Raw genomic sequence first — 12541 nt, 5'->3', positions numbered from 1 at the left:
ACAAAATCAATATTTTGATATTTATATTCATGTTTGAAAAGCAAAGCGAGTTGACCCAAAATACTAATTAATATTGAAGTCATTTATTTTTAGGTCACTTAAATCGGATAATTTTCCATTAACCATATCATATTGAACTCAAAGTCTAAATTATCTTACATGTTTTCATTTTATGTAAACAAGTTAAATGCTGTGATTTTACAAAACATATTGTACACAATTACCATAATCGTAGTTGAATTTTTTTTTAATAAAATTGCTGTGATTATAAATTTAAACGCATTGTTCCCACAACGAGCTGTCAGATAAACACGTAATTATCAAATTTTGACTGAGGTTTTCACGACCTGAAATTGCAGAGTTAATTTGGAAACATTCTATTGAGTCTAACTCTGTGAACACGTGACTTTATACCTGTGCGTAAAATGTCCGCTTTCTTATCGAAAATCCAATGTCGCAGGCTTATCTGGGACGACACTTTAACGCATAATGCTTTAAGTTCCGTTTTCCCATATCGCGGCACATATATAACGTTAACATGATAAAGGAACCGGTCTGTTTTTATAATACATACAATTTAGTGTAGGTATTCATATTCCATTTCACGTCCTGATAGTGGATGATGAATACATTTGTTTATTATCGGTCAAATTAGTTTAGCACACAGCTCTGTTGACACATCCTTTTTTAAGTAACATGAAATGAAATAAGCAACATTTACCGGCTGATGCCTCTTGTGTGGCACAATTATTTGTTGAAACAGATGAGCCTCGCTCTGGGAAAACTGGGCTTAATGCACGTGTAGTCTCATAATAGCCGGTGCACTCTGTAAATGCTATTAGGTGCGACGCTTTTGGCTGTTATGATTGAAGAAAGTCCAACCTGAACGAAACTCCTGTTAATGCGGCCAGTGTCGCCCATGAAAATCATGTGCGGAATGCTCAGGCTAATCTGGGACGAATCGTTCTGCAAATGCTTTAAGTCACGTTTCGAAGAGCTCGGCGCATATGTTGCGATACAAATCTACAGAAACCGGTCTTTTTCACGATTACCTACAGTTTATTTCAAGTTTCCATGTTATTAGAGGGCACTGATAGAGAGTTTTGTAAAAACAATTGAGCCGCGTTATTAGAAAACGGGGTTTAATGCATGTGCGTAGTGTAATCCCAGATTAGCCTGTGCAGTCCGCACAGGCTAATTAGGGACGACACTTTCCGCTTTTATGGTATTTTTAGTTGCAAGGATGTCCCTCCTTACCGAAAATCAAGTTGAAGCAGAAAGTGTCGTCCCTGATTAGCCTGTGCGGACTGCACAGGCTAATCTGGGACGACATTTTACGCACATGCATTATGCCCAGTTTTCTCAGAACGCGACTCAATTGTTTATATGTATAAAGTATCATTCATATCGATTTATCACGCAGCTTTGTAGACATATCTTAATTTTGAGTAAAATTGCGTGGCTGCATTATTTTCGGACAAATGTGGACATGTGGGTCGAGCTGTTAGAAAACATGGATTAATTAATGCATGTGCCGAAAGTGACGTTTCAGACCAGACAGGATTAAAATGTAATTTTATTTGTTAAATGATCTGTTTTCCTCTCGTGATAGTATTTGATTTTCAATTTCGATGATTGCATCGTTGAGTTATCTTCAAATGATTATTATTCTTAAAAAACCATCTTAAATGTACTATATAAAACAGATATTCTCTTTTACATGCGTGTACAAAATTATCTCGATTATCAATGGAAATGTAGTGTTTACTGCATACACAAAACCACTATTCAATGCCCTGACACAATTATAGTTTTACACTGCCTATTAACATCTTACCAGTCGTAATTTTCGTACCAACAAAGAAAATATCTTTGATGCGTAAAATCGTTCTACTATACATCACCAATGTCTATACGGAACTAGAGCTTCGAACATTTTATTAAATTATAATTTACTAGAGAGTGTGCTTTCTTCACCTTTGATAACGCTAAGGGTATGTGCACACAGCAGATTGACACGTTAGAGTCATTTAAAGCACCACCATGCCGGGGTTATTGTGATCTTAAATATGCGCGCCTTTCGCGACAAGGAAATATCGGTATTCACGGAAAACGCTGCTAACAGATTATTGTTTACAAAGTATGCATCTAGATATTTGCCGCAAGCGAAAATCTAAACTATTAATAATGATGTGTATTTAAAGAATGAATTGCAAAAACGGTGAGATTAAAACAAACATTCGCAGTTCTTTCATTTAAATAGTTAATGATAAATTCTAACACTGATATAGATTGAGTTTGTATTTGAACTGCAATTGTCTGCAGTATATTCATCAAACATATCTTACATATATTTATACCAAAGGTATCCTTTGCCCGTGTATTATGGCGATACACGGGCTACCTGCGAGTCAGAAAACCTGTGTGCTAAACAGTTATCAAAAACTTTGTATGTGCACTATGTAACAACCAATAAAAACAGCTTCTGAAAACATTGTTAAAGAATTCGACCTATATATAGAAAAAGTGGGTGGGGAAGGAACAAACACCTCTGTGCAATATATGAATCATTCTTATTTAAAGCAACAACAACATCAAAAACGACACAGTTCTTTAAATGTAGTTGTTTTATTTATCTTGGTTGTAAGTTTGAATATTCTTAACTTCGTTAATTTACTCTGTCAATAACGACTTTCACCCAATTGTATGTACTTTTACATTAAGCGTTCATCTTAAATAGATTACTACTCACTTATGACATTTTCATGATCGTGTAATAGCTGTCCCTTTAGAGTATTAAGTTGCACTGCAGTAAACGCAGATCTGAGTACTCATGATAGCTTTTCAATCCGAATCTCTGTTAGTGTTGTTCTTTCGTTTGTAATCCGATTGCCTTTGTCGACACAGTATTTTACATTTAGGCCGCGTTCTGTTAAACCGGCCTTAATGCGTGTTCGTAAAGTGTCATTAAATAAAAATCTGGGACGACACTTTCCGTATTTATGGAATGTTTTGTTGGAATGTAATCTCTTCTAAATGGTAATCCAGTATAAGCGGAAAGTGTCGTCCCTGATAAGCTCGTTCGAATTGTAACGCTTATCTTGGAGGACACTTTCCTTACATGCATTTAGTCCTCTTTTCCCAGAACGCGACTCATATGAAGCATTAACTTACCATAGATACCGGCCTTCTCTAAGATTATCTACAGTTTAGCATATGTTTTCATATTTTATTAAATGCCTCTAGTTGTGGGTTTTGTATATTTTATATCTACGAGCCTCATGTGGCTTGCATTAAGTACGGTTATCCCAGAATGCGGTCACATATCCATGGCACGTGTCCTTACAGGCTCAGTTCAGTTCAAGGAAGAGGTCCAGCAGCCGCCAATGACGCCGGTAGTCGAGGTGACCAGTAGGGGCTCCTTCCGGAGGTGAGTTGCCTAGCAACGGTATAGCCACATACGCCTAATCTGCATTCGTGTTTTATGAATCAATGGACATGTGAGCAATACGTATATAAAGGGCTTCAGAGGTCCTGGAAAACGTTAATATTCCAATTGTTAAGGTTAATAAGAATAACAATTTTAGTTTCTATCCGTCATAATAAGATTTTTTGTACCAAATATTTCCATTTTGAAAGTATTTTAAACCCACTTGTTGTATTAATATGTAGCAAGGAGGGTAATACTTTTCTGAACTTTCGCAAATGCGCATGTGCTTTTCGGCACGAATAAATCTATATTTTGTTACACGAAATAAAATATAAGTTGATATGGCGATCTATATATCTTGCCCTTATATTCTTACTTACCAGGAATATGTTGATATTGGTAATGTTTTTAAAGCATTATAAATTATATACTGTAATTGATGACAACAGTGTTTTGTGACTTGAAGACCGGAACAGGTAAAACCTACCACCAATAGATTACTTTAGATCAAAATAAGCGTCGTTCTTGGAAAACGGGGCGTAATAGTGTCGTTCAGTTTGGCCTGAGAAGTCCGAACAGGCTTATCAGGGATGAAGCTTTCCGCCATAACTGATTTTTTGTTTAGAAGAGATTTCATTTAATTCAATTTTCCATACAAGAGGGTTCCGTGATACACCCAGTTTTCCAAGAAAGCGGAATAGTCAAAACCAGTTTTCCGGGTAAAACCATCATGTTATATTCCCAACTCATCTCTCCTGTTGTCCTTCACTATTTCCATCGTACTTTTACTTCCGTTTTACGCCCTTTAAATTGTTTTTTTTTCAAATTAGAAGTGATAGAAATATGGGTTCAAACAAAAGCCTAACGCGATATATTAATCAACATTTATAGTGAACTTTTAAAGAGAGATATTGTAATTAGAACGCTTTTACGTTTCTTAGACAATTATTTATTATTCATATGTTACATGGTGCGTAAAACACTCTCTGATTCTCCATTTAGTGATTTTTCTCAATAATACAATTTCAAAGAATAACGCTGCATGTACCCATGCATATGTCTTTTTCTTATTTAAACTAAACAGTATTATCACACCGAATTAATGCACCAACCAATATTTGGAAAGGATACCCAACATATCAATAATATAGACGAAAATGGGTCGTATGTCATGTGCGACAAGAGTAGCTTCAGACCAGCATGCGCATGCGCATTCGCACAATCTGGTCAGGAGCTACCCTGTCCGTTGATGAAACCACGAAACTTTGCGTGACAGAGTGGTTTCCAACCAGGCAGCACAAGACGGTCTGGAGCTACGCTAGCCGCACGTGATATGGGACCATTTTTGTCATGACGAGACAAAATACTTATCATCCTACGTCTTGTAAAGCCTTGTAAGTACTTTCTCTTCTTTTAGAATCTTTGACCACAGTATATATATAAACAAGAACGTTAACAAACCTGCAAACAATTAATAAGGTTATGGAATCATAATGCTATATTTAATTAATTATTATCAGCACAATCATAGATTAGACAACAATACATCATACCACTAAGTATCATAGTATAAGTTGGTTTGCATATTTTGTTTCTTATTACATATATTAGATGTACGTTTATTTACGAACAATATTATTTATAAAATACAACTTAACTTATTATTTTTAGCTCATCTACTTTTTGGAAAATGAGTATTGTCATCACCTTGTCGTCGGCGTCGGCGTCCGGTTAAGTTTTGCGCTTAGGTCCGCTTTTCTCATAAAGTATCAATGCTATTGCATTCAAACTTGGTACACGTACTTACTATCATGAGTGGACTGGGAAGGCAAAGTTAGATAACTCTGGCTTGCATTTTTACAGAATAATGTGCCCTTTTTATACTTAGAAAATTGGAAATTTTGGTTAAGTTTGTGTTTAGGTCCATTTTATTTATAAGTATCAAAGCTATTGCTTTAATACTTGCAACACTTACTAACTATCATAAGGAGACTGTGCAGGCAAAGTTATGTAACTCTGACTGGCATTTTGACAGAATTATGTGCCCTTTTTATACTTAGAAAATTGAAAATTTGGTTAAGTTTTGTGTTTAGGTCCACTTTTTTCCTAAAGTATCAAAGCTATTGCTTTCATACTTGCAACACTTACTAACTATTGTAAGGGGACTGTGCAGGCAAAATTATGTAACTCTGACTGGCATTTTGACGGAATTATGGGCCCTTTATACTTGAAAATTTGGCTAAGTTTTGTGTTTTTGTCCACTTTACCCCTAAAGTATCATAGATATTGCTTTCATACTTGGAACACTCGCAAACTTTCATAAGGGGACAGTCAAGGACATTGCATAACTCTAGCTGTCATTTTTACGGAATTATGGCCCTTTTTTACTAAGTAGCTTTGAATATATGGTTACATATTGTGTTTAGATCCACTATACTTCCAAAGTATCAAGGCTATTGCTTTTAAACTTCAAATAATTTCATGCTATCATGAGGGTACTGTATCTGGCAAGTTGAATTTTACCTTGACTGTTGAATGACCTTGACTCTCAAGGTCAAATAATTAAATTTTGCTAAAATTGCCATAACTTGTTTATTTATGATTAGATTCAATTGATACTTTGACAAAACAACTCTTACCTGACATACCACAATAGACTCCACCCAAACCATCCCCGCGCCCCCCCCCGAATTCCCCCCCGAATCCCCCTCAATTCCTCCATTATTTTTTTAAATTAAGGATCATCTAATAAATGACCACCACACCCACCCCAAAAAATAATTTTTATTCCCAAGGTAGGGTGGCATTTAGCAGTTGAACTGTCCGTCAGTATGTCAGTCAGTCCGTCCGTCCGTCCGAAAAAAACTTTTTGAGTGGTGAAAGGTGAAGGTCAAGGTCATCCTTCAAGGTCAAATGTCAAATATATGGCGTTTGTTCGTCCGAAAACTTTAACATTGGCCATAGTTTTCCTTCAAGGTCAAGGTCATCCTTCAAAGTCAAAGGTAAAATAAAAAAAAACAAATCGGCGTTCTCATGACGCTTCACATTTTGAGTGGTGGAAGTTCAAGGTCAAGGTCATTCTTCATGGTCAAGGTCATCCTTCAAGGTCAAAGGTAAAAACAAAAATAAAAATTTCAAAGCGGCGTTATCATGAAGCTGCACATTTTGAGTGGTGGAAATTCAAGGTCAAGGTAATCCTTCAAGGTCAAAGGTAAAAAAATTAAATATATCAAAATGGAAGTTCAAGGTCAAGGGAAATAAAAAAACAAAAACAAAATTTTTCAAAGCGGCGCTATAGGGGGGCACTGTGTTTCTGACAAACACATCTGTTGTTGTTTTTTTCAAACATGGTTAAAAAACACAAATATTTATTTTTATTATTTATTTTTGAAATACCGCCCAACCATCCCACCCAAGATCCCCCCCCCCAAAAAAATAGTTAATTATTTTTGGTTGCATTTTTTTTGCATTTGTGGAAGATAATGTAATAAATGACCACACCCCCACACTATACACCCCTCTCCACTCCACCGCTCCCTCCTTTGTGATTGAAATTGAGATAGGCCCCTACACCTTACTAAAGAAAAATAGATGAGCGATCTGCACCTGCAAGGCGTTGCTCTTGTTAAACTTCCAAATAACCTATATGTTCCTCTAAATAATTGTTTATCGGTTAAAATGCAAACTCAGTAACATTTTGAAAATATCTTGTCCATGTAACAGCCTGTTGTTCCTTAAAATTATGCTGCTTTTTTAAACATTTAATCAAGTTTGAAGAAGAAATCAAATCATTAGATGCTACTTTTCCAGATGCTCGAAATAGGTTGTTGTAAGACATAATAGCTCTTTCATCTTTTATAATACGACAAGAGTCCATCCGTAGTGACGGCATATTTAATTAATAGATCATTTTGATCAAAACTTGTAATTTAAGATGGTAACTTTTAGCTTATCAGTAACGTTATAGTATACATTTATAAACTTACTTTGTGTCTACCCGATTGACGCGTCTGTAACGCATTGAAATATGATGGTAATCAATATTATTGTCTGTTTTAGTCGAGAAGATGATAATGATGATATAGATGAACAAAACGAACAAGTTATCGAGAAGCAAAAGCGGAAACAAAAGAAAGTAAAAACTAAAACAAAGACCAAAAAGAAGAAAACAAAGACGTCTAAGAAGACAAAGAAAACAAAGAAAGGGCGGAGAGAAAAACAAACCGAGGGAAGTGATGATGAAACAGATGATGACTCAGGTTTAGAAGAAGACAGTTTTGACGATAATAAAGAAAATGAGATTATTGACATAATAGCAACTACTAACAATATTGTTGACGAACAATCAAAAGATCGCGGTAAAAAGAAGACAATCCTTAAACGGAATATAAACAGTGTTGAACCGAAAGACATGACTCAGGAAGCAGAAAGACCAAGGTATAGTGACATAACCGATGGTCGCGGAAGTGATCAACATCATGTAAGAGTGAAACCTGCTCACTCGTCCTCAAAAGACTCTGGCATTCATGACTTTGATGGTGCTTTTGCCTCTGGAATGAACAACGTGGCCGTTTCACAATCAGCGGACCGTCCTGACTCTAGACTCTAAATAGTTCGCAATCATTATACTCAAGTTCGTTATACAAATAACGAAGCTATGATAAACCAAAGTTGAGCATCATCGGCGTTGGTTGAGGCTACTGACATCCTGTTGACCTAACTGATATGAGCTTATATTGATCTGCTGGAAAGTCTGTGATATGTTTTACTCAGTGATTGTCCGTATTATAACTTTAAACATGCTATATAATGCGTACTGATATTATTAGTTTTACATTGTACATATGTTTTATATTTTATATTAGATTTGTCAAGGGTTATAAGTGAAAGATAAATTTGAGGTATTCTTCAGGTTCATCTAACAATAGCGCATATGAGCTGCATCGTCGCTTTATTGCTATAGTGCTCTATCTCCATTATTTTCAAAAATGAGTTTTTTTTTAATCGCTGTGTGGGTAAAAACGACATCTTTAATATGACGTAATAGGATTCAAAATTCAGTGTTCACAGAAGAAGTTTTTTTATTCCATTTTGCTCTATCTCCCACATTTTTACAAACGGGTGAATGCTGTACTGCACCACCTCCGGGACTAGAATATTTTTAAAGACGATTTGTTTACCAGAATGCTCTATCTCATACATAAAATTGCAAATTACATAAATATATAGTTTACTAAAGTAAATATTTGATAAATATTAATTATATTTAATTATGTTCATATTCTCTGATTGCTGATAAACACTCCGGTATATTTTTGTCCATATACGTGCATAAATAAGTGAGAAAATAAAGGTTAAACCTTTAAATGCGTTTCTCTCCAAAAATGAAAATGGTAGTTAGAGCACTAAAGCAAAAAAGCGACGATATTATGGTAAACTGAGCTGGAAACATGGACGCAAAGTGTAATCCAAAATTAGCTTTTGCAGTGAGGTTTAACAACGTGAACAGATTCCGCTTTTATGGAATTCTCGTTTAAATGAAGTCTCTTCTTTCCGAAATTTCAGTTAAGGCGGAAAATTACATCCCTTATAAGATTGTGCAATCTGCACAGGCTAATCTGGGATATCATTTAAAGCGCATGCCTTTAGCACAGTTTTCCAAGAGTTCTGTATTCTGATAATATTTTCCACCCTTTCAAAGGATGGAGTCCTGTAAAGTTAAAACTCCCGTTCCAATGATGTTTTAAAAACCAACTTTACCGAAATCGTTTTTATGGGCATCAAGTAGAGCTATAATAAATAGGAAATCGGTACGGTACTGTACAACGCCCCGAAATATTTTTGATCTGCTGAAACTTTTTAAGAAACGTCGTATTCATGTAATTGTTCAATCCCATTAGAGTTGTTTTGCTATATTTCTTTAGATAATAATATGTACATAGTCAACGAATACAGTGTATACTACAATGTTAATATTGTTTTTATTTAATTTCTAATGACTTTAAATCCTGTTATAAAATTGTAGTAATGCCATTACAGTTACTAGCATTCATTGATAATAACACTTGTGTAACTGGTGTCATTAAATGAGTGTACGTTATGTAATGACAACTTGCTATTGACATCCTGCAATATGTATGCATACATAATAATTTTGAAAGTTAGAAGGGTAGAAGTGCTTTCTTTTTTATTGATCAGTGTTTCGAACGTCCGTCTGTTATGTTTGTATCGTTATATGTTAACAAAACATCTGATATTAAATTGACTTTGTTAATCGATGATTAATTATTTTGCAACTTTTTGAATTTTCTATATTTATATCAAATTGACTTATACTTTCAGTATGATTTGCGGAAACAAGAGCTGAATTTGAAATATTTAGCCATTTCTGCAATGGATCATCTGTTGAATTCACGAATAAAGTCTTAACGACTGATGAAGTTCAAATACTTATAATTTGAAAACACACGTTAGACGTCTTATCTCTGCACAATTATAAAATAATTATTTTGCCACACGTTCGGATTTATCATATTTACTTAGTGTGCCAGTTGACTTTTATTACGTTTTCGATTAATTTATTTTCGTGATTATCGGTGGCAGAACCTTATTTTATTGTTAAGTAAACCAAACAATGGACAGAGAACTCAATTAATTCAATGAAAGCTTTAGACATTACCAAATTGTTTGACATTGGTTATAATATTATCAACATCGCTCGAGCCTTAACCAATCAGATCATTATAGGTGCATTTGTGTCTTTATAGTCCGCCATTTTCAACGAACGCGGAATTCGCAATGCAACAAAAATTGGTTTAAACATGGTTTAAAAATGTATAAAAGCTGACACGCTTTGCTAATTAAACAAAATAATTTGCGGGAGCTCTATGAATTGAATTATTGCACCTGATTTAAGATCCTGCATTCTGAAATCAACTATAAAACACTACTACAAACACAATACTTATGGCTGATTTGGTCTATGTAAAAATGCCAGAGCCGAAAAAGAAGGGATATAACTGTAACACAAGGGCATATAACGACATGTTCCATTGTACGACGTTCACAGTTTAAACATAATAATATATTCGGATTGATTTCTAATATCACAGTATTAATGTTTAATGTAAATTTGGAGTTAAGAGTCATTGAAGCACTGTTGCATTTCTCCTTTTTAATTAGTTTTGGACAGCCCGAATAGTTAATACTGTTAATGCTATTTTTTACTGTTTCCTTTGTTTATCGCAGGCGTCATAGAAGGTCACTCGTTAGCAAGAAGCTAAACGTTCTAATCATGTGGCAGCGATGTACATACTAACTAGGCAATCCTACTTACCAACTGTTAATCAAGTGTTTCCCACTTACGTTACGAAAGATATATCCCACTAAAAACTGTCGGCGTTCGCTAACATTTTCAACGAAATTTCAAACGAAGTTTAAACAAGGCGGAAGAACACTATTTAGTGATTAAAAAAAATATTTATATATTTTTGTTGACTTATATGTCGCTATTATTCATTTTTATATATATCAAACGACACAGAGCAACTAGTGTGTGTTTAACCTTGAATACTGAGGTACTGTGCCGAACATTAATTTTATTTTAAATAGTATATTTTAAAATCTTCGCACTTACACTCACTAAACACTTAGAACATTGTAAACACCAAATAAGGTAACTGTAGAAGGCATATACTTTTTACAAAGCCCATTTAAAGCTTGTTCTCATCCCGCAGCATATGATTAAAGCTCGTTCAAACATACAGTATTTCATCATGTTTATACGATCGAGTGCATTGATAGAGATATTTACATAAACATTCGTAACCGTTAATACCGCTTCAATAATTAAATACATGTAATCAACGCGCGATCAACGTCTCACACTTGATTTGCGTGCTACCAGAAATGGTATTCTTTGCTGACAAAGAGAGCTATACAATATTTACAGCGTATATTAATGTTTTTCGATGCAATACTCTGCGTTTTTTTGGGCTTACACGTTTTTTGTGTGACAGATATTGTATTGTACACTTTTAGACCTTTATCACATATGGTAATGAAGTACCACAGAATAACAGAATTGTATTATAACTAAATATATAAAGGTTATCAAAAAGGGTTTAAAAAGCCGGTGCCATACATGTTATGATAAACGGAGAATACATTAGATTAGTGCATATCCCCACTAGGACTATTCCAACCAACACTACATAGATGCACCGACCGGAAGATAGTTAGCGACTGTACATGATTCCAGACGGAATATACACAATGCATACATTTTCAATGAACTCTTTATTGACAATACTTGAAATGAAAATAACACATACACAAAATGTATACATATGGGATTATCTTAATATCAATCGGGAACGGGAAACCCATATTTTGTACGTAGCCTATCATATGAAAGTTCTTGAACACTTTCCAACGGTGTATTTGATGCTATTGATTAATGCTCTTTATGCCATGTTAATATATGTATTATACGAAACAGGACTATAATGTTTATTGGTTATTTAAGTTATGAATTGGGTTTATAAATCAATTCTGCGTATGTACATGTATGGTAAGATGAGTTGTAAGTCATGGACATTTATTCTATTGAACCCATTATATATTGATTATATTGAGTTGTACAATAAAATGGTATGATTTTATACATTTTTCTTCTAAAGACTTAAAGAAAAAAACAACAACGTATTCATGATTTGTACTCGCACTTTTAATTATGTTATTTAACAGACCGTATTGATGTTCTAAATGCTGTGTCACAATATAAACAGTTTGATTAAATATTACAATATTAAATTTAGCCAGAGAATTTGATTGAACAAGGATATACAAAATTCGAAAAAATGTCGTTGACACAATTAAATGATAAAGTTTGAATTGAGAATGGCTATAAACATTACATTAGAAAGCCTACCACGACAGTAGGATTAGTAGTGATGTTATATATAATATAATAAAATAAAATATAATGAATTAACCATTTATATTGGGCGTGTTTAACATTTAATAACTTAACATAAGCGATACAATAACAATATTGTGTGTACTTCATTTTCTTTTCATTATCATTATTTGCGATGCTGCATCTTCTGC

At 34.3% G+C, this 12541-nt stretch overlaps 1 protein-coding gene across 1 annotated transcript in view; it reads left to right on the top strand.

Moving 5' to 3' along the window:
- Positions 1-10915, top strand: part of LOC127837663 (uncharacterized) — a 32537-nt gene extending 21622 nt beyond the window's left edge. The window contains exons 5-6 of the mRNA XM_052364915.1: positions 3349-3430; positions 7490-10915. Coding sequence (XP_052220875.1) covers positions 3349-3430; positions 7490-8039 — 632 coding nt within the window. The 3' untranslated portion in view covers positions 8040-10915. The remainder of the gene's footprint in view (positions 1-3348; positions 3431-7489) is intronic.
- Positions 10916-12541: the final 1626 nt, after the last annotated feature.

The sequence above is a fragment of the Dreissena polymorpha genome, chromosome 7 (assembly GCF_020536995.1).
Source record: "Dreissena polymorpha isolate Duluth1 chromosome 7, UMN_Dpol_1.0, whole genome shotgun sequence".
In the NCBI taxonomy this organism is placed as follows: Eukaryota; Metazoa; Mollusca; class Bivalvia; order Myida; family Dreissenidae; genus Dreissena; species Dreissena polymorpha.
This window is presented reverse-complemented; position numbering and strand designations above follow the sequence as displayed.